Raw genomic sequence first — 23,704 nt, 5'->3', positions numbered from 1 at the left:
TTTTATTTAGAGTTATTCTCAGCAAAGGAGAGCAGGAAATCACTTTCTTGAATTAATTATAATGCTTTTTAAGATATTTGTTACTTTTGCCGTACGTTGCTAAAAAGCTGTTTTCCCAATAACATCGCCATTTAAATTGCTCCGATGGTTCAATTCGATGACCAGTGTGCTTCAACCAGGCGGAGTCCCATGAGGCTGGGACCAAAAATGATAATATTTCCAGGGTCAAATTTTCCCTGTGCGGGAAAGTTGCGGACTTATAGCAGGCTCTAAAACCCGAAATGTTTTCAAAATTTGATATGTTATTTTTGATTCCCGAGCCCTAAAGTTTAACATTTCCGATTCCTTTACGGCGTCAAAGCCTTCTAAAAAATGAATATCCTGGTAAAGCTGTAAAACAATAAAATTTTACGATTTACGTTTCGCGTTATGGCTGAGGCTGCAATCAAATCGTGCAACTCACTTCTTCCTGTGCTATTTCAATGAAAAGAGTTCTTCCCTCCCAAGAAAGTAATTTGATGCCCATGCTAGAGGAGTGTGCATAGAGGGGCTATATATAGAGCGTGTGTGGTTGCACAGAGGGGCTATAGATATTTCACTCAATCATTTGATTCTAAAAGAATGAGTAGTGAGGCTGTGGTAATCAATTCGTGTAATTCAAGACTTGATAAGTGATTAATTATGTCTTTATGATGCAACCCTCTAATTCTGTTGAGCTATTTCCTTTCACCTTAAATTATGGAAAAAAATGTTTATTCCTGATTGTCCATAGCCATTGTTTGTCCTCTTTCTTTTCGCCATCAAAGGCATCTAAAAACTGAATTTTCTGGCAGAGTTCCTATAAGATATGCTTTAGCAATATAATTATACTTACTATGTATTCCAAGTTATGAGTGAGGCCACAATATTAAAGCTCAAGTCCTCCTCCTTCCATTAATGCAAGACATTTTTGAAACACCTGAATTATTATCTCCTCACGCTATCATTCATTGAAAATTGTTACCCCCCCCCACGTCCAAAGAAGTCTGGCACTCATGAAATAATAGATAGCGGATGGTTTATTATACGTGCTATAAATATGTCGAATAACTCAACTTGGAATGTTCGCACTACTTAAATGTTCACTTTTTAAACACATTTGTAGAGGGAAACGGGTGCTCAGTGAAGAGTTTAACCAAAACTTGTAAAGTGCATGTTTCGAACAATATATTGGGGAAGAGGGTTTGCTTGAATGTCATAACTTTCTCTGATAAGCATAACCAATTACATATTCGTTTTATTACGTTTGCTTCAAAATCCGTGTATTGTTTCGGAAGCAAGACTGCACTGGTATGAACATACTTAATAGCTCAAATCGCAATCGAAAATTAATTTTTTTAGCAAACTGTAATGAAAAGGAAAGCTAAACCACCTATTCGACGTACACTCTCATCCTTTGAGTTGGAAGCAGTTGAGAACGGAGGCGGAGTCGCTAGTCGGAGGTGGACCAGCAGTAGCAACCAATAAACCATTTTTTTCGTTCTGATTTCTGGGAAATCTCCCCACAAAGCTAATGAAGAGATGTTAAGGTATGCGAGACCTATTCAAGGGTTTATATATGGTATCTTAATAAACAAAATATGTTTTAGTTGGAATATATCCTCAAATATACATTTATACAATTTTACATTTATTTCTGAATTAACTGTGGTGATCATGATGCTTCAGTATGGAAATTGTTTCTCTCTAAAAGATCATTGAGGCATGTAAAAAGAGATAATGTGTGAAAATTAGTTAATAAGTTACCTTAAAATCCAAGAGGCACAATGTGAAGTGATGGCACGCGGGTTGCATACATCGCAATTCGTTGATCACTCGCAATCATCGTTAAACGATAACATTTTTGACATAAACTTTAAACTTCGCCAGTGTAATCTTGAAAACGATTTTCATCATTGTTTATTTCCAAAATGAGCTTAGTTGTAGTGATTTATGCTCTGATATTTATGCTATGCGGTCTCATTCGCAAGGCTGAAGCATGCTGCCCCCGTGAAGCACGCAACGCGCCCACTTGCTCGACTTTCTCTGCGAATTATTGATGCTGTTTTCACGAGCACACTCTCCGGGGGAGGGAGGCCGCTAGAAAACTCTCCGATGTTATTGTGGCTTGTAAGGCCAAAACGCCTGTCTATAAAATTATCGATAAGTTAACGAAATAGTGCACTTATCGTGAGATTACAGGATATTTTTAGTTTTTGAATCAATTCTAGTGCGCCATGTCATTTTCTTGAGCGCTTTCCTCCCAAATATTGCAAGCTCAATCCGTGAATCTTGGAAGGAGACATTTTGGGGTTAAAAAACACATGGATTTCTTAGCTCCGGACCAGCCATGTACACGGTTTGCGTGTATTCTCAGGTGACATAATCATAAAGGAGGGGACGATAGGAACGAAGATGTACTTCATCCAGGAGGGCATAGTGGACATCGTGATGGCCAATGGCGAGGTGGCCACGTCCCTCTCCGACGGCTCCTACTTTGGCGAGATCTGCTTGCTGACCAACGCACGGCGAGTGGCCTCCGTCCGTGCCGAGACCTACTGCAACCTCTTCTCGCTCTCCGTCGAGCACTTCAACGCCGTTCTGGACCAGTACCCGCTCATGCGACGGACCATGGAGAGTGTGGCTGCCGAGAGGTAAGCGAAGACTCCAGCTCCAAACCGCAAACCCTTGGGGGTCCACCATGGCTTGATCTATTGGCGTTATATTCTTTCTTTACTAAGGGACTTTATTTCCACAAAGTACTCGTCGACAATCAATCTGACTTCCATTTGTTTTTTTCGTAGTTCTTCATATTTGTATGCTTATCCTTCGAATTATTCTATTGAGCCGAATATTCAAAGCTGTTTACCTAATTTTTAAATTTTCTGGAATTCATATTACAATTTCCTTTGTAGGCATGTACTATCATTTGCAAAAGTCATTCAAAAAAATTGAGCGGCGCCACTTTCGCTAAATTGCCGATTTCTGACCACTACTAAAGGGCACAGCCGGATAAGAAGGAGAAAAGTCCCCCCTCCGGGATTTTTCCCGTACTTAGATTATGCGATTTGGGATCAAATAGGACAAACCTCCCTACATTTCCAGCCCACTAGATGCCCACCAGGGCCGGCTAGATCGAAAATACGATTTTCACTCTTTTTTTAAATATCTCAGTCAAGAATGCATATTTTTAATGCTGTTTGAGGCATTTGAAACCTTATTGAATGGAGCAGATTTCCAATTGTTTTCAAGAACTTTGAGCGCGGCAAGAAGATATGGCGTCGATTTGAAAATTTCTAAAGCATGTTTTCATAAAATATGCTTGAGAGGGCCAAAAAGAAAACACGTTTTCTGGAGGTGTTTTTTTAATACCTTTCGGCTGGCGTATTGAAAATATAACTTTTAGGTGGTGGAACATCGCGAAAAATGCTATTAAAAATATACAATTTTGGCCATTTGGCTCTATGCTCTGGCCCTCCATAACACTCCTTTTTATTTATTATAGTATTCTACCACAGGGACAGAATTGTATGGATACTGGTGCCGAAAATGGCCAAGGTAGCCAGTGAAAGTGTTAAACTTGTGAAAAAATGAAAATTTTGAACACAATTTGTACATTATGTACACTGGATTTCCCGTTTACAATTGTGTACAAATTGTATTAAGAATTTGTAATAATATGGCTTTACACAATTTGTGTATAGACACTTTTTTATACAATGCATAAAACTGTGTAAATTGTATACAATGTACAAAACTGTGTAAATTGTATACAATGTACACAAATTGTCTAAAGCCAAATTTTTTGTACAATGTACACGTTTTGTATACAGTTGCACGCAGGAAATCCTGTGTTCATTGTGTTCAAATTGTATACAAAATTTTCATTGGGGTATAGGAGTACGGTACAACATCACGTTTATGAAACTGGGGCAAGAGGACCCTTATCTCAACGCCCAAGTAAGGGAGGTGGGTGTGTGACTTCTTATTTCTCTGCTGCCGAGGAAAATAAATTTGCCAATGCAATAAAAGTTATGGAAAAACTGGCTTTGGAAGTATTAGACATTGTACAGTGTTACATTGTTCTTAACGAACTCGATGCCAGATTCAAAAATCAGCGACCTGGCCCAGACTAGCTTTTCTCGTTTCGAAATAGAAATCGCTTATCCATTCAAGTTTCCTCAAAGCATTCAGCACTCTCGTTGTGACCAAACTAATCCTGGAGGAATTCGTGACTTTTTTGACAAATTACCGGATTTCATTCAGAAACTTAGTTTGAAAGGGAAGCCAGGCCAAATATTCAACTGGAAATTCAGACTTCCATCTGTCACGATCCCTCCAAAACCTATGGGCGCTATTAATCAGAATATTGAACGCAAAATAAGCACCTCTGGAAGAGATATCACAGAAACATTGCTTTGTGTTTCTGATAGTGGTATAATCCTTCCTCTATTATGTGTGTTGAAAGGAAAATCCGTGAGGTTCCGTTACTGTCGTAATACAACGGCCGTAAAATTCAAATTTATCACAAAAAAGCTGCGTAAACCAGTATTTTTCTGATGATTTAAAAGTGCTTAGATAGATTCAGTCACCCAAAATAATTGTGGCAGTGCTCAAATGGGATTTTCCACGGGGTGATCCAGTTATCCCGGCGTCGTGGGGCCAACTGAGACGCGAAAGTAATATTAATATAAAAAATTATTAACTGGCAGAAATTAGATTCAATTCTCATGATGGGTTAGTCCGATAGTTTATAAATCTTAACGTGTTTTTTCTCGGTCATCCACTGGTGTTATCTGTACAAAAAATATTTGCAAATGATGTTATACTATCGCATTGAAAAGCTATGCCCCAGTTACCCCGGAGCACCTTATATAATGAAAAATTTGGAATATTCGAGCTGCATTGTATCTATTATGTCGTAGATATTGTATTAAAAACATCAACTCGAGTCAATGGGTGTAAACAAAAATCTGCCATGTTCACAGCGTGCGTTCACATCGTGATTTCCAGCTCTCTTAAAAGATCACTCTGAAAGAGCCAAGCTACACACGGAAAAAAAAGATTTGATTAAAAATATCGAACTGGTGTGATGTGGAGTATTTTTGTTAAATATACTTAAACTTCGATGCAAATTATTAAGCACTTGATTTATTTTACCAAACGCTAGCGTGAGATCTTGATATATTTCATCAAACATTTCGGTATTGCATAATTTGGTCAATTGTACGGAAGAGTTTCGTAAAAATAACCGAATTAATTCAATACGATTCTGAGTTTGGTAACTTTTATCGAAGTTATGATTAATTTTACGAAGGTGATTGCTTGTTTGGTAAAAATTATCAAACTCTACATTGCTATGCAAATTTGGTTTGATAGAATTTACCAAGTGTTTCGTAATCTATCGAACGGTCTATCGTTCCTCTTATGTTTATACCAATACACATTTGTTGATGAAAGATTCTTAAACAGGCCTTACATAAAAGATAGGTTGGTAGAAATGATTTTGTTTTCATTATCTGTGATGGCGATAACGTTTTAATTTTGTTTCCCTTCATTTTACAGTTTATTTCTGCTTTAAATTTCAATGTTATCCGTAAGCTGGTGCATCAAAGACAATGATTGAATAGCCTATTATCACGGATATTAAAGCTGTAAGGAGATGCTTGTGTATTTCGATACATTAAAACTTCAATTAGAGGTATTACTGAGTAATAATCATTCGAGATCATGTTTAATAACATGTGATAAAAGTCGTCATACCAGACCCAATTCATAAGGATATCACCCAGCACGTCAAAGTCATATCTCTACATCGATGTAAAAAGCCTGCGAATAAAGTTTTCTTGCGCATCTACAAGAAAATAATCTAGATATTGATAAGGAGTACCTACGTAATGCCATTGTGTGCATCAAGAATTCCTCTTAAGCCTACAAAGGGAAACTGTAGCCACACCTTATTAATCATAATAAAACAAAGGTTGATTATTTACAATAATAGTATATTACGACGTTTGTGTGAGCTATTATTATGGTAACCGATATAGCCTAGTTGTTCGAGTCCATTTCTACCACGCGGGGGGCCCACGTTCAATGTTTCGTGCAGTTGTATTTTTTCTCCACTTTTTTTGTATTTCTTTTGTAGAAACTTACGCTTTACTCTTAATTTTATGATTTTTATTCAGAGCAATGTTTTTCTGGGTGGAAAATCTTCCATGTGTGCACGCTACGTCGGTTTTATTATCCTTTTGATTTTGCTACTTTTTATCGAACTGCTGTGGCCAGTTCGGTAACAATTACCAAACCAGTTTGATAGAATTTATCAAACTGGTTTGGTAATTATTACTGAATTTTTCAATGTGCCATATGAACCGAAAACTTTGATAAATTTCATCACAATTCGATAGTTATTACTAAACTTTTTCGTGTAGTGTTGGATTGCTGCGTATACCCTAAATTCATAGTTTTCGGGTATAATCGTGTTTGGAGCGAAAGTGGCGCCGCTCGATTTGTTGCACGACTTTTGCAAATGATAGTACCTACCTAATTACCTAGTTCCAAACAACTACCCATGGTAATAACTGATATAGTTACATGTTTGCTGGAAGCGGGACCAACTGAGGCTCTTTCCCTCGTGGGGTTATTCTCTGTTTGGGCTCGGATTCGGGTGACGTCACAGAGCAAGAGCAGCATTTTGTGTTAGTTGAACGGCTCACTTCCACGGGAACGGGATCAATGTCCTCCGCGTCATTGTTTTAACCTCGATCAGTGAATGACTCGTCGAGCAATTCGACAGCTGCCCAAATTTTCACCCAGAAATGTTGATCTCCGTGTGTTGTTTCTGCAGGTTGAACAAGATCGGCAAGAACCCCAACTTGGTGTCGCAGCGGGACGACTCGACGGGCGAGAGCAAGACGATCAACGCCGTGGTGAACGCGCTGGCCGAAGCCGCGGACCGAGTCACCTCCACCGACGACGAGTCGCTGTCGGACGACGAGGAGGACGACGACGACGAGGATGAGGAGGTGGACGTGGAGGGCGTGGAGGCGGGGGCCTCGGACGGGGCGGCGGAGCTGAGGAGGAGGCCCAAGAGGCACCGCGCGCGCAGGCGGGCGCGCGGGGGCAGCGGGGGCGACGACGACGCCACCGCACACAGTGAGTGCAATTGCGCGCGACGGAAGTGCTCCGGAGCACTACGTTCACTACGAACCGGACCGCACCGGTCGGGAGCGAAGTCAAAATGGCGGAAAAGAACGAGGGCTGGCAAACTGGGATTATGAAATCGAAGAGATGGTTTTAATTGCGAATTGAGGCGATTATGGTCATTGAATATTAATGATTATGTTCGAATATAAATAATATGAATTTTATTTTCCAATATCGAGGTTCCACAAAGTAAAGCAAGAAACTTTGGACCGTATTTCTCACACCTACCCCCGCATACCCCTTCGAAATTAAACTCATTATTCTTGTAAAGTATAAAGTAGGTACTCAACCGTTTACTCACTTGAAACATATTCACTTATTAAAGACTATCATAAAGCATTAATCCATTCCAATTTTTTATATCCAACTTTTCCTCAGATTCTAATATATGACATGAGAATTGATATGTCAATGTATGTTCTTACCATCGTTTCTTATTCTACATGCCCTTTTAATACTTTGCGTTGCCTTCTGAATGTAAAGGCTGCTTCCAGACACATTTGAGTTCATTTTGGGGGAGATACGAGAATGTTTATGGATAGATAGTGCTTGCTATATATTTATTTAAATCACAGTTAAATTTACATCTATTTACTATGCATGCCTACTCCGCTACTTCGGAGTCACCTTTATTGAAAAAAGGCGTCCAGATTCAGCGTCAAACAACAACCAGTGGCGTAGCCAGGAAATACGTTCGGGGGGGTGGGGGTCCAAAACCAGGGGGGAAATTTTTTGAAAAACAGGGCACTATGTAGAGGGTTTTTAACTAATTTTAACACTTTTCATGATCGAAAACAACTTCATTTGTTTAAGAAATATTGTGTAAATTAATTATTTCCAATATTTTGTTTTCTTTTGTGAAGGGAAATAATTTTGTATTTATTTTTCGGGGGGGGTCCGGACCCCCCCCCCCTCTGGCTACTGCCAACAACTGCAACATGAGTAATCTCTCCATTGCCTCAGTGCACTCCCTTCGAATTTCCGCCAAAGATGACTCGCTCCTCGTATGACGTTTTCCGTGACGTCACAGCCTAACCTGTAGCGCTCCGTAGCGAATAACGGACTGCTTGGTGACGCTCCGTAGCATTGGTGGCGTTCAACGGACCGCACCCAAAGTAACAACATTAAGTGTTTTTAAACTGCATATACACGACTTGTCCTTATTGCCACTTGCTCCACTCAGAAAACAGCAGGCGAACTGTCGTTGAGAATGCAAATGTCACTCCAAAATCATTTCCGCCTTATTTCGAGCCACAAGACCGCTTGGGGTGCGTGCAATCGTGCGTGCGTGAAGAGCAAGTGGCGATTTATAATGCAGATGTCCTGCTGTAGGTACATGCTATGAGGTTGAATTAAGGTGAAGCAGGCCCTGTTCGATCTACGCACGAGAAATTTTGGGTCTGTCACCATGGAAGGGAATCAGAATGTTATTGCCATCTGTTAAGGCCGTTTTACACGGGGCACGGAATTGCGCAGGTTAGAGATGTATTTATTTCTAAAATGGCGTGGAATTGCGCGAATGCATGAACGAAATTAGAAAAGGGGCTATTTTGCCATCTCACGTCCACGCATACTCGCATGTGTTCTAGCAATTCAACGCTTTACACGACGCAATTTCGACTGTGCCTTCGTACGAACGTCAGATTGTGCAAGTACTTCCCCGTGTAAAATTGCCTCTATGGTTGTAATTTTTACTGCGTATAACAACTTTGCAGTACTTTGGAAAACGCTTGGTGACGAAATGGAGTTATCTCTGCGACACACAGTGGGCCAAAATCCAAAAAAGCTGGCCAAAAGTCGAAAGAAAAATGAAGTTAGCGCAAATCGACCAAAAACAGTTGATATTATTATTATTACAGTATGTACTCTTAAAGATAGGGTACCATACAGAGTATGGAATACGTTACTATAATTTTTACAGCTGGTCAGAGCATGTCGGAGTGATTTTAGCGACCAATTTTTTTTCCGTTAAAAATAGCTAAATTTGTGGCTTCATTACAGAGTCGTTGTTAATAATATTGGTTTTAAAGTATTTTTATCCATAAAATTGATCTTCGTGTAATGAATAGAGACAGTTTTTGTTTCATTTTACTTGTTAATTAATATTTTTATAATTTTTATAAAACTGTGTTGATTTTTCATTGAATTTTATGTTAAAGGTAAATATCGTTTATATCGACATCAGGCTACACGGAGTTATTTGCATTGTTAGATAGATAAAAGCATATAAAACAATGTTCAAAGTGTAGTTTTTGCGATAACTTGCGATTCTAATTTTAACAACCGTATTTATGTAAATCCACCCCGGCCACTCGGACCACTACTGTGGCGGCCACGAAACGGCAGCGGGACTAAGCGAAGAAAGGATATGACATCCGTGCATAAAGACGACGGAATGCCTGTTCAATGTCATTGGTCAATTGAATACATATTTTATGAATAATTGTTATCTTGATTATTGCACATTATACTATAAATGGCTAAATTCGACGTATGTACATCTTGTCGCAAATAACAATTTCTTGCTATATTGGTGTCTGGCAATTCTACGATTAGGAGGTCATTGGGAGGTTTCTCAGCAGAGTTATGGGCAAATATCTTTGAAAGGATTTTCCCAGAATTGCGGATTTCCCTCGAGCATCATGGCCAGGCTGCGATCGAGGGGTTTGGGGAAAGTCATGCACGTGCAGCGCGCGCCGGCTGGTTGGGGATTTGCGACCCTCCGTACTTACTGGCCCGACAATGCTGGCTTTACAACCTTACTAGAAATTAATCTTTTCTACGCCCCCTAATTCATCGGTAGCTATCCCAAGTTATGCTTTTTACCCTTTTTTTCTCTTTTTGCCGCCACTTGTTCTGACAAATGGAATTCTTAGTTAATGTCCCAAGGCTTTTCCGGTTGTTTTAGCGTATCACATTCATCAGTTCCTTTCCCTTGGGCGACCTTGTCGCGGTGGAAAGGCTTGCGCGTTCCTATGACCCCTAGAGCTGCGCTGGCGGGATTAATTCTAACTTATTCCCGGTAGGGCCACCCATGCCAGATAGGTCGAAAGGTAGGAGCCAGACGAAAGGTAGTCCACGTGATGGTGTCACGTGAAAAACACTGTTGGAATGGAAGTGGGAAACCCTACCAACTATCTCTTCCCTGAAAACATGGAGTACAACCAAATGAGCCTCGGAATCTCATCGCCCGGGACCCGTCCGCAAAGGGCGGGTGTCGGGCACGGCAGCGAGGTCGGCAAGGTCCTCGGGGTCGTCAACATGCGAAATCCTTGCAGAGACTTATCATCACCATCAGCGGCAGCAGCAATGAAGAAAGAAGAAAAGAAGACCAAGAAGATGGAGAAGAAGAAGTCGGCTATAAATGTATGTACGTGGAATGTGAGGACAATGATGAGAGCGGGGAAGTTATAAAATATCAAAAGGGAAATGGATAAAGGGAGAATAGATATCTTAGGATTATGCGAGGTGAGGAGGAGGGATGGGGGGGACTATTGGAGTGATGGGTATAGGGTTATATATAGTGGTGGGGAGGAAAGCCAGCGAGGGGTAGCTTTAGTATTAAACGGGAAGATGGGTAAGCGTTTGGTAGGCATAGACCAGGTAAGCGATAAGATTCTGGTGGTAGAAATTGAGGCGCGGCCCACCAACCTTGTGGTGGTCCAAGTTTACATGTCCACTAGCAATCATAGGGAGGAAGAAGTAGATGAGGTGTATGAACAGCTCGAGGAAATAATTACACCGGGTAGGGTAGGGTAATAAAATAAACACACCGGGTAGGAAAAATCTGGTAGTGATGGGGGACTGGAACGCTTCAGTCGGGGAAGGGAGGGATGGACACGAAATAGGAGATTTTGGTCTAGGAATACGGAACGACAGGGGACAGAAAGCAGCAGAATTTTGTAGGAGAAACAAATTATTCATCACAAACACGTGGTTCCATCATCATAAAGGGCGAAGGTACACATGGAAAATTCCAGGGGATGTGGGGAGATATCAAATAGACTACATTATGGTAAGACAGAGGTTTAGGAATAGTGTGAAAAACTCACGCAGCTTCCCTGCATCGGATGCGGATTCGGACCACAATCTAGTGCTCATGAAATGCAACGTAAGATTCCAAAGACTTATGAAAGTTAGGAAGGCGAAGAAATGGAACGTAGAAGCCCTGAAGGGGAGTATGAGGAGAGAATATCAGGAACTAGTGGACATCAATATACGGGAGATTGAAAGTACTAAGACTGCAGAGGAAAGATGGGATAATATTAAAACGGGAATAGTCAAAGCGGCGGAGAAGTCAATTGGTTACGTTGACAGTAGAAGAATAAAGAAGCCGTGGATAACGGAGAACATGATAAGGGAAATGGAAGAGAGAAGGAAGTAGAAGAACGTGGACACAAAGCAGGGCAAAAGAATGTATAGACAAATTTATAATCGATTACGGCGTGAAACTAAGAGAGCAAGGGAGACTTGGTGGAAAAGACAGTGTGAGGAAATGGAGAAGTTCCAGAAGGATGGAGAAGTAGGAGCGTTGTACGCCAAAGTTACGTCGCTATCGGGCGGCAAAAGAGAACAAGCCATGTCTAAAATTAAGGCTAAAGATGGGAGGACGGTAACCAAGCGGGAAGAGGTACAGCGTAGATGGAAGGAATACGTGGAGGATCTGTATGACGGAAGAAACAGGCCGGAGAGATTGAGCTTAGAGGAGGAAAGTGCAGTGGAGGAGGATAATCTTGGGCCGGGGATATTAGATTCGGAAATAGAGAGAGCACTTCGTGAAATGAAAGCTAGGAAAGCAGTAGGCGTGGACAATATACCGTGTGAGCTTCTGAAGAATCTAGGGAAGGAAGGTAAGAAAAATTTTTTCGAACTAGTGCGCAGGATCTATGAGGAGGGATGTTGGCCGGAGGATTTCGTGAGGACGGTTCTAATTCCGCTACCGAAAAAGAAGAAAGCTGTGTAATGCGGGGACTATAGGACTATCAGCCTAATATCGCATGCGGCGAAAGTGGTGCTGAGGATATTGAACAGACGAATGGAGGCGAGGGCAAACGAGTATTTGGGCGAAGATCAGTTTGGTTTCAGATGAGGGAAGTCAACTCGTGATGCAATAGCAATAATGAGGTCCCTCGTGGAGAGGAACCTAGAATATGACTAGGACGTATATGCGTGTTTCGTGGATTTTGAGAAAGCGTTTGATATAGTGAACTGGGTAAAGTTGATGCATATTCTCAAAAGAATAGGGGTAGATTGGAGGGATAGACGACTGATTCGTAATCTGCATATGGCCCAGACTGCGCAAGTGAGGGTAGCGGACGGAGAATCTGGGTGGGCAAGCATTTGCCGAGGTGTGAGGCAAGGTTGTCCTCTATCACCGCTGCTCTTTAACGAGTACGCTGAAGAGATGGTAAGGGAAGCGTGGGATGAGTTAGAAGCTGGAATAAAAGTGGGAGGAATGATGTTCAAATCAGTGAGATTCGCGGATGACTAGCCAGTCAGCGAGGGGGCTTCAGGCTCAAGTGGATGCGTTATACGAGCGTTGCGAGGAGTATGGAATGAGGATTAATCACAAGAAAACTAAGGATATGCGGTTTTGTAAAGCATCACGAGCGAGGAATGTGAGACTCAAGATAAAGGTGGGTGGTGAAAAACTTGAGCAGGTTGAGCAATTCAACTATTTGGGAAGCACATTAGAGGAAAACGGACACAGTAGTAAGGACATCAGGAAGAGAATTGCATTAGCGAAGGAGGCGTTCATGAAGAGGAAGGAGCTGCTCAGAGGATCGTTATGTAAGAGTTTAAAGAAAAGGTTAGTGAAGAGTTTGATCAGGAGTGTAGCGCTCTACGGTGCGGAAACGTGGACACTGAGGAAAGAAGACGAGAGAAGATTGGAGGCATTCGAGATGTGGGTATGGAGAAGAATGTAGAGGGTGAAATGGACGGAGAGGAAAAGGAATGACGAAGTGCTGGACATTGTGGGCGAGGAGAGGCAGCTTTTAGATGAGATACGGAGGAGACAGAAGGTATGGATGGAGTTAGTGCTTAGCGGGGAGGGGATGTTGAAAAAGGTGTTAGAGGGTAGAATGTTTGGGAAACGAGGGAGGGGAAGGAAAAGGATAGGATTTTTAGATAGATTGAAAGAGAGTAGGCCTTACAGCGAATTGAAGAAGGCAGTGCTGGAAGGTAAGGGAGGCTCCCAGATCACTTCTTGAATACTCCATGGAAACCTACCTTAATCGGTAGAATACCATAATAAAAATTCATCAGTTGTCCTAGAGAGAGTGTCGAGTGAACATCCACCGTAAGTGACTGTGCTTTTTTATTACATTGGATTGATCTGTTCAACCACGAATATTAAAATATGGAGTCCCCCTGTGTTCAACGTTAGAAGCGCTTCAAATGAGGATACAGTTACCTACTTGTACCTCGGAACCAAAGCCTCCTTGCACTCACCTCCGTTTCGTTGTGACTTCAATAAGTGTACTCCGCATCCATCGAAAAAGATTTAACTTTCCATTGTGGCGAGAAGCAGTTTGAAGTGGTAATGGTACGCAAAATTTTGATTTTTTTAAATGGATTCCTACCCAGACGGCACAGAATCCTCCGTATCTAATTCGTATGCAGATAGTATCCATTGACAAAAAGCGACGGAGCGGTAGTCAATGGATACTATCTGCATACGAATTAGATACGGAGGATTCTGTGCTGTCTGGGTAGTTGGACTCCGCAATCTGTTTTTTGCAAACCATGTAAGAATGATGATAGTTCGGCTGTCGATGGAACTGATTGCCTGATATTGTTTTATTTAATTTAGTAGTGCTTGATACTAAATTTGTGAGAAACCATAGAGAGTAAAGAAGTGAAACGGTTACAGTTTCATGACAAAATTGTGGAGAAAAAAAAGTATAACGGCACGTGAGAAAAATGTGATAGATTTTATGATTGAAAAATATCGATTGATTGGAGATGCCAATGCAAAAGGTATTTCGACGAAGTGCCTACAAACATGCTTTTTCACAAGATATTTTGAGAAATAGAACAAGGGAAAGCTTATTTACTGCTAATAAAAGCAAATGGCTAGAGGAAGAAATCAAATTCCCTGAAGTAGTATACAAATATCTTTTAGCTACCTTCGGTACGTTCATTAAAAATTTTAATAAATATTTTTTTGACATAGATTCGCTTTTCTATGTCATGAATTCGTATTTTTAGATTCGCCACAGGACGCTGTATTTGGTAGACCTGCTTTACACTTTGAACATCCTAGTGAAAGATCAAAACGAAGGAAAATGGAGCAGCTAAGTGCTGGTACATCGGCAAAGGAGTTATCATTCGCCGCGTCCATGAAATTCCGCGAGCGAGGAGAAGAATCAACTGCCAAAGTAATTAAAGAATTGACAATGGCGACTCCCATAGGAGCTAATAGAATTCTTTCCAAATGGAGGAAAGAGGACCATTCTCAGAGGGAAATGAGACCAGAAGCGGCACTTTCCCTTTTTATTTCAGTGAATATGACAAAATTCCATTACAACCTCATCCGGCATGTGTAAAAAAATCACGGGTATAAGCTGTTTCCCAGGTACAACCAGGTGTTTTCCGCAAAAAAATCAACTTATCTAAAAGGAATACATATCAGCGAGGAAAATTGTGAGGTGGGCCTACAAGAGTTACTTAATCATACGGCACAAAGGATCAATGAATCCATCACAAAAGATTCTATGGAAAATATAGCCATTCCACATGAATACGCGGAAGATATCAAGAGAGGCGACTAATGAAGATTTATTTCTGAGGTTGCTGCTCACCTCTGATCCCTTGATATCTTCGATTTCATTTCGTAATAGTAAATTGAAGGATGATTTAGATCCAGAAGTGAAAAAACTGATTGATTGCGGGAATGATGAATGTAAAGATGAGAGTGATGACGAGTCATTAGATGATGAATGAACACTATTCTTTGATGAATTAATTGATTAATTATATTTAATCAAGTTTTTGTCAATGAAATTAATAGCTAATATTTCTTCAATATTAAAATTATAAATTATTATGGTCTCTGCCACTGGTTTATTATTTATATTGTATTGCACTCAACTACTTATTATTTGCGGTGCCTTTACGGTATGTACCCTTTTCTGAGTGTACCCTTGGGTCTTCGCGCGCAGGCCGCGTGCGGACGTTAATAAACTTAACGGTTCGCGCGCTCCCCTCGCCCTTTTCACTCAGCGGCTGCCCACTTGTGTACCAAGATTTGTTCTTTAACTTTGAACGCTCGCAAATTTTTCCAATCTAGAAATTCAGTTTTCCCAAAATAAGCCGTCTATGCGATTGGCTCGCTCATTTCTAGTCGAGTCAGTCTCCCTTCAGTCTTCCTTGCCGAAGGACGTTCACAGAGTAGTTACCCAGTTATGGATACAACGAAAGTAACTAGTCAAGATTTGCATATTGTGGTCTTGGCAAATAAAGAGGGAACTATTCACAAAGTTTTAATACATGGAGCGGGAATTGTGAAACATGTCATTCTTCCAATTGGACAGCTTTTCGAAGAGGCATTGGAAGCCCGACACAAGAAAATTAGAAGATTAGAGCATATCGGGAAAAACATACCAGAAAATTTTGTTTTTGTACAAAATTTACCTTATAAACAACTATTCGATAGCTTTAACGTTGTTAACAGTAGAAAAAATCCCATTTTTCCCTTGATATTTCCATAGGAGGAAGTAGGTGTGCCCCTGTAGAGTTTGCTTCCCGCATCACATTCACCTATTTTTATTGTTATCGCCCTTCTAAACAATATTGTGGCATACATAGTCCTAAATAAGTTCAGTTGCATCTTTACAATACATAATTTGTAAAAAGTTTCGTTAATTTACCAATACTTTAGACTCTAGCGACTTTTGGCCAGCTTTTTTCGATTCCAGCCCACTGTGCGACAGTCGCTTCCTGAGCACGGCCTCTATCTCCCCTGTGTGTCACAACTATAAGAGACCTTGTTTGGTAAACACAATCTGAAGTTTGCCTTGGAAGAAGATGACTTGGTGGTGTATGTGGTGGCCTACCTGACCGGCGGCTAAATATATTACACTCTTACTTGATTTTTTACAGGTGACTAGAAATATTTCAACCATTATTTCATTTACTACTTAATTACAATATTTTGGATAGTATGTATCCACGCAATAGGGTGGTTTCCTTTTATTTTTTTATTCCCTAAATCGAGAGATTATTACTCCCGGAGTACGTATTTCACGCTAACAGATTTTTAAATAACGATATCTATTTTTCGCGATTAAATGAAAAGTGAAAATTTTCAAGCGCGCGAAAACGCGACGGCTAAGTATGAATGCCGGGAAAACTCCCGTGTGACGCATTTCTGGTTCCCGCTGCCGCAAGTGAGGTGACCTTGGGGCGAGGCTCTGAGCGCTGATACGACGCTAGAGTACCATGTACCATGCTAGCTGGTAGCGCTTGGCTTAAATAAGGATTATTATTCCCCTATCAAACGAAGGAAACTTTCCGAACTTAGGTATTTTTAATGTGTGATTATAAAGAGATGTTTCCCTGAGCTCTGTGCCTCATGCATGCATTGGTAACCTCAGACAATGTAAAACTCCTATCTACTCGTATAGAAACTGTGGAGTGGCATCACATGGGCGCCAATCTGGCCTTTTTCAAATGAGGATAAAATTGACCCTTGCCATTCGTCTAAACCGGTATTTCTAAAACCAAATAATTTGAATATTATGAATACAGTAATGGTGGGTAAAGAATCGCAATCAATGCCTTTCGTTTTCTTTGATGAAGGAAACTGCCCTATTGGAATAAAATCATTTACTCAAACGGAGACTAGAAAATGTTAGTTAGTCTTCTATCTTGATCACCAGTAATTTTATGAGGCTTATGAGACAGTTTCTTTTCCTCTAATCTTTCCTTATGACAGGGGTTGTCAGGCCCAACAAACCGAGACCACCACTGTCCACGTACCTTACTGCTCGTGCGTGGTAATCTTTTTCAAGTACATCTGTTTCTCTTTTGGTTGTGGGTGCATTCTCCGGTTCGCCTTAAATTCCTTAATCTGCCGCACTCTAATGCTGTCTATGTCCACAGTGGCAGCAAGGGAGGACAGAGGCCGTCGGAAGCGGCGCAAGCGGCGGCGGGAGCTGGTGGCGCCACACGGTGGAGTCCTCTCGAACCTGGGCGTGCCGGGCAGCGTCCTGGGCAAGGGCGGCGTGTGTGGCGTGGTGGTGGGTGGTGGAGGGGGCGTGGCTGCCGCAGTCCTTGGACTCCCGCCCCCTCGCCCCAAGAGCGAGAGCGAGGTGTCCGGGATGACGGAGCTGGGAACCAAGGGGCGCAGCGGGGGCAAGGAGAAGGCGGGGGAGGGGGGGCTGCTGCCCCTCAGGGACCCTGCCCCACCCTTCCACAAGTCGCACGACGAGACGGCCTTCGGGAGGCGGTCTGGCGGCGCGGGGACGGGCCCGTTCCACTGAGTGGAGGCGGCGGGGGGCAACAAGAGGAGGCGAAGCCGCCCCCGGGGGCAGCACGGGGAGGGCCGCGGGAGAAAGCGGCGACGGCAGTGGTGCCGACGTCGGGGGCGGTGACGACGATTTCAGGATGAACAAATATGCGTTAAGTGCTCTTCTTTGTACGAGCGAGCAGAGAGAGGTAGGAATTGAGAAGAATAAATGCCTTTTGGTGAAGTGTCCCATTCGACTGGGAGGCAATCTGACTGGGCCCTGGAGGAACAACGAATCGAGGTGTCGATGCAGACGACGAAAGGGGGGAAAAGTGCGCTACTCCGCACAGACACCGCCACAGAGTACACAAACCTCCGAGTCTGGGCCCGGGAAGAGAGGGAAAAGCGTCCATGATTTATGCTCGTGCTCATCAATGGAGGAAAGAGGAGGTAGTATCTGGAGGGATGCCGGTTGTGAATATAATAATAATAATATTAATAATAATAAAATAATTGTGATTGAGTGAAGCAGGGCAAGGGTGAGTGAGTGAGAGCACATCTGTGGGTGGCTGTCCGTCATTCCTCGAACACTCCTCCTCCCCCCCACCCCCCAAACCGCCTTGAGATACGCCAGCGACAACAACTGTCCCCTATTACATTTTGCACAGCCAATTAATTGCGAGGACAAAGTGTTAAATTTTCAACCCAAAGTTTTTTGGGCAAAGGAAACATACAAAAAATAAAGAAAAAAGAATGTTTGTGCGTGCCCGTTGGGCAATAAAGAATGAGCGATAAAAAGATGGGAGAGGAGAGAATTATTATCGTTGAGAAATATTTTAGCTGTTTTTTCATCATAATTGTGAAGAATCTATCATCCACTCACTAGTTACTGCATACACTCAAAAGAGACACTAATGACCCTTCATCACCCTTTCGATCGCCCCTTTCTCCTCATATCGTACCATCATCCATCCTTCATCAAGAGAGTTTCGTAAATCCATCGAGCCTCCCTTTGCGTATTGCTTCTGACAGAAGCACAACATGAGCGAATGGGCACTCTGTGTAAGTATCATTCGCAGAGGGACTTGCATCTCAATTGATGTTGCTTTTATGATGATCAACTTCATTTGTTACGTCTCCATCTTAGAGATATTAGGTCTGCCTGAGCCTTAACTTATTGCAGACTGATTCGTATTAAAATAGAATGGCCTTAATGTCACTTTTTCTGGGCCTATTGCATACAAAACAATCGTAAAGTAGGAGAGTGATTGGTTAACTGTAGGGAAACATTGCTTGGGGTTATTTCTTGCTCCTCAATATCCATTTTGTTTTAAGGAGTGCCATGGAATGTCATTTGCCACTGTGATTTACTGACCTCCTTACTTGTATAAATATGGTCTTCAATCAAAGTTTTATTTTTTGGAGACATACTTGGTGCGTAAGAAAGAGAAAAAGTTACATCACCGATTTAGAGTGTAATCCCTTCACATATTATTCTTTTTCTCAATTTTCTCAACTTTAGTCAGGGTTCCCCCCAAATTTTTCAAGAGTGTTGACGATAGGCATTGATATTGATGCTACTAAAATGTGAATCCATTTCTCATTTCCACCCCATGTATTTTAATGGTCCCATTTTTCTATTGCCAAAGCATTATTGTGTACAGGGTAGGATGATGATGTGTTATGAGATACTCTTCTTGAGGCATTCACTTCTGATGAATGTGTTACATGCTTCTCACACCATTTTGCATGTGGTTTTTTTTTTATTGCTGACTACCACTCCCATTTGGTGGAGCAAGGGTATCATATTGCATATGAGCTGATTGCAGTTTCCCCCTGTTCAGTTGTAATGGGTTCCAAATACCTTTTGCAGGTGAGAAGTCAGTTCTAATCAGGTGCAGGTGAGTGAAGGGAGAGTACCACTATCTTTAACTGTTCAGATGGCAGCAGGCTTAATGTCACTCTTTTCCTGGGCCTTTTGCATACAAATCAATCATAAAGTAGAAAAGTGACTGGTTAGCAGAGTGGTTTTCAAGGTCTCAGAAATTCATTCTTAACTCCATTATGTTAGCTTTATGAAGCTACCAACTGCATTGTGAAACCTAAGCTTTCCCATGGATGCTCTTAGTTTTGCCATTTTTCCATCTAAATCCACATTACTACCTACTCCTACAGCTGCATTTCATGAAGCTGCATTCCTTTCACCCACTTAGGGGGCTGGTTCCCCACTTAGGGGCCACAATCAATGATGTTGTTATGATCGTTGATGAGAGGATTATTCTAACTCCTCATCAACTTAGGTTCCTTGCATGTTGGCTGAGATTCACGTGTTTCCTAAATCCTATGGCTGTAGTTGCTAGTCTCTGCAGAAAAATTTGCAAGGGAAGCCAGAACCTTTTTTTTTTCTCCTGGGGCAGAGGGTCAGAGCAGGTGTGAAGAGACCAAGGGCAGACAGGAAGAACCCCACCCACTGAGGGCTAGATTTGTGCAGTATCGGATAATCTGGCAAAATTATTTTATTGGCAAAACTCTACAAAACCATACTATGAATTTTATTTGTAAATCCTGGTTAATTTGAGGTCAAGTAAAATGGGTTAGTTTTGGTTAAAATTTTAATAAGCGCCTAATTTCTCCCATCCAGTCTCTCTCCAGAGCATATTGAGAGGATAATGGATGGGCAGCCTCAAGGGAAGCGAATGTGACCCCGCTCATAACCAAGGAAGAACTTATTTTGGGCAGAGGGGATGGGTGAATGTTCTTTTATATTTTCCCCTCACTCATGGACACACTCTTGCTCGTATGTTTCCCACACCTGAAGGGTTAATCTAGCAGATGCGATGCAAGCAGCACTTTTGGCATACGAGATTGGGTTGGCGTTGCGGCTGGACTACTGGCTTTGCATACCGTGGGCCCAGGTTCAAATTCCTGCGTTGGCAAAGACCCTTTTTGGGCAGAGACCCTGCTTGGGTGCTTTGTGGAGGAGGGCACCTCGAGTTCACCTACTTGACTGGTCTTTTTTGGCGACGGATTGCTTGCCTATAGCTAGCTGAAGGAATTGAAAAGCTTGAAATCTTCAAGGCATATGAAAAATGGAAAATTTAGATGTTATCTTTTTACTATTTTCTCAGATTTATTTTTTTAAGAGAGACAGGCAAATCTTTAGCAGGGTCTGCTTTGAATACCTTGAAATTTTCAGCGTGAAAGCAAAGTTTTACACAAGTAACCCAGCATGAACAATGGATCATTTGAGGAAGAGGTACACATTGTCTTAATCCGTGGTCCCCTTTGTCAAGAGCAGCCCTACACCAACACCAGGTTTTCCAGATCTCTTCCAACCCCACCCTTCCCTTTATGGCACATTTGACATCGGCTCTCGCTCCCAACCATAAAACCCAGGGTCAAAAATGGGGGGGGGGTCGTCAAGCCATGGTCATTCAAGTTGTAACATTTTAACATGGAAAACGTGAATGAAACCAACATTTTAAGAAAATTATAACAGCGCTTTATGAGTTTTTGAAAATATTTGCTCAAAAAAATTATTTTAGTTACTTATATTATACTAATATCATTTTTCGTGGGTTTAAAGTAAATTTGTTGAAAACTTTCCTTTCGTGCTGAATTTTTCTAAAAACTTATGGGATTTTTGTTTCTGGGGGAGGGACCCCCATGTCCTTCATTGTTTTGATTGACTCATGCACCTTATTGAAGTATTAAATTCCAGAATACAATACACTTTTTTCCATGAATTGATTTGTTTGTGGAAAATAATGTGAAAACTATTAGGATGTCTGGTTAGATGTTTAAGACAACTCAACAATGGCTTTGGAAGCTCTTAGCCCCCCCCTGCCCCCTCATAGTGATTGCTGGCGACTGCATCCACTGAGGAGACCCACTTGCCAAGGGACACTCATCATCTGACACTCCATTTTTTTATAAATCTGTAGTTACACTTCATAATGTCTGTGATTGAATCACTTTGAAGCCACAAATCCATTATTCAGTCTCCTTTGTGAGGAGGAAAGAATTTAGTGACACAGAAATACTCAGTGTGTGAAGATGAGGCACAAAAATCATAGAGAGAGGGGAATACATATTACATATGATTATGATCAGTAAGGCAGAGCAGATGAGACACAGGCGCATAATTAGGCTGACTGCAGAACCTCCAAGAAGGTAGAATGAGTGCAGACACACCTTTGGTAAAGAGTAAAGATGAGTATTTATTAATTTTAATGCCAAAGGAATCATTACATTATTCAATGAACTACATGGTTTTCTAATAAGTGCAAATCGTCCAAAACTTGCCACTCTAGTCCATCTGCTCACGAGCAAATCAAATATCCAGCTACATGCCTGCCTCCCTCAATTGCATCAGCCCTCCCGCCCACCAAAAGGTATTTGGAACTCATGTCAATGTGAATGCCTGTTATTTTCCAGGTAGTGGAGCATGTAGATAGCTTCATCTTTCACATGTATTGTTGGCACTCCTGTAGACTACCAACTCGTAGTCACCAGTGCTACATTCTGGGAGACGATGGCACACTCAGTGATAGGGTGTGAGCCTCAATGTATATCATTACCCTAATTTCAAAAAGAGGACATTCATAATGGGAAAATGCTTGCTCAATATCAATTCAAAGCAAGCTGGAGTCCTGTAGATGTTATTTTTTGTCCTGCCATGGTTTTGGCATAATTTTTCAAGTCTATGCACATTTTTTATGGGTAAATCTATTGGCAGGGAGTCTGTTTATGTCAGTGGCTGTGATGGCCACAAGAGTGTTGCTCTTTTAGACGTTTATAAGGAATGTTAAAGAGGTTTTGCAATCAGTGATGAAAGACAAGAAGGATGTCTTCAAAAATAGCTATATTTTAGAAAGACAGTATTATTTAGCCAACTTTAAAACCAGTTTCCAATAATTACCAACGTTATTTTTTTAAATTAGCACTGTGATCATGAAATATTAGTAGGATTTCTAACCAAATACCCTTGCTTGTGTTTGAATCACTTCAGCAATGCTGATTAATAATTTTGCTGGGTTATTTGGAAACCTTCCCAATTGTTCCATTGGAGGCAATGACCCATGCACAGTTCTCTTGGAAAGATTACAACTTCTGAAGCAGTTACACTGCTGCAATCAAATATGTATAATTGCCTTTAAATGCCCTTAATTTGCATACATCTTTACCATCCATTGTAAACAGCTATCTAAAGAATGACATATTGGCATTTAAGTGATCAACACTGTAAGGGTGCTTTAAAGTTACTAAGAGTGTAATAAAATAATCACTTGACGTTAAATCTTTTATAGAAATGATTTTTTAACATTCAATCACTATAAACACTGATAAAATTTTTTAGCAATATTATTGTTGAGAATTTTGTATTTGTGAATCCTTTGAATTCATCCCAGAAGTTGTAAATGTTGCATCAGTGTTTTTACATCACTAAATAATTTCCATTGAAAATACTTTAACCACATTAAAGGTTTAAAAGTTAAAAAAGATATTTTCCTGCTGAAGTCATAAATTTTCCAGCCTCCAATAAATCAGCATCAATTAGAAGTGGCAAAAATAAGTAATTACATGTATCACTTTGTAAGAATCGATCCTTCAAAACGAAACCCTTTAAAATAAAAAAAATAGTTCACTTGGTGTAATAAGCATGCTATCAATATACACAATTTCATCTGGAAAAATTCTTACAATGTTGTAGAAGAATGCTCATATGCCTTATATTATCATATACATTCTTATAAACCTATTATTTCTATCACATGCTAAACTTGATGGTCTGCAACTTTTTCCGTGGGCAATCTGTTTTCTTTGAAATAGACACTGAGATAATGTTTCAAAATTTTAAAACACAAATTGCTATCAGAAAAGCACTCAGAAAAAGAGTGTAGTGAACTGTAATACAGAGTCTCAAATCCTTTATGCTGAGGACTTTATACTGTTAAATTAGGAAAACAAAGTAATCTTTCTTCGAGGAAATAAAAAGCCGCATATTTAAAGAAACATGCTTGTTCT

The 23,704-nt window shown here is 41.0% G+C and overlaps 1 protein-coding gene across 1 annotated transcript in view; it reads left to right on the top strand.

Annotated features, from left to right (window-relative positions):
• The window catches only part of LOC124166124 (potassium/sodium hyperpolarization-activated cyclic nucleotide-gated channel 3), a 295,929-nt gene extending 275,175 nt beyond the window's left edge, over window positions 1–20,754 (top strand). The window contains exons 10-12 of the mRNA XM_046543779.1: window positions 2,396–2,672; window positions 6,866–7,173; window positions 17,332–20,754. Coding sequence (XP_046399735.1) covers window positions 2,396–2,672; window positions 6,866–7,173; window positions 17,332–17,711 — 965 coding nt within the window. The 3' untranslated portion in view covers window positions 17,712–20,754. The remainder of the gene's footprint in view (window positions 1–2,395; window positions 2,673–6,865; window positions 7,174–17,331) is intronic.
• The last annotated feature ends 2,950 nt before the right edge of the window (window positions 20,755–23,704 follow it).

Source organism: Ischnura elegans, chromosome 9, assembly GCF_921293095.1.
Source record: "Ischnura elegans chromosome 9, ioIscEleg1.1, whole genome shotgun sequence".
Classification (NCBI taxonomy): domain Eukaryota; kingdom Metazoa; phylum Arthropoda; class Insecta; order Odonata; family Coenagrionidae; genus Ischnura; species Ischnura elegans.
The sequence above is the reverse complement of the archived record's forward strand: the minus strand, read 5'-3'. Positions and strand labels throughout refer to the sequence as shown.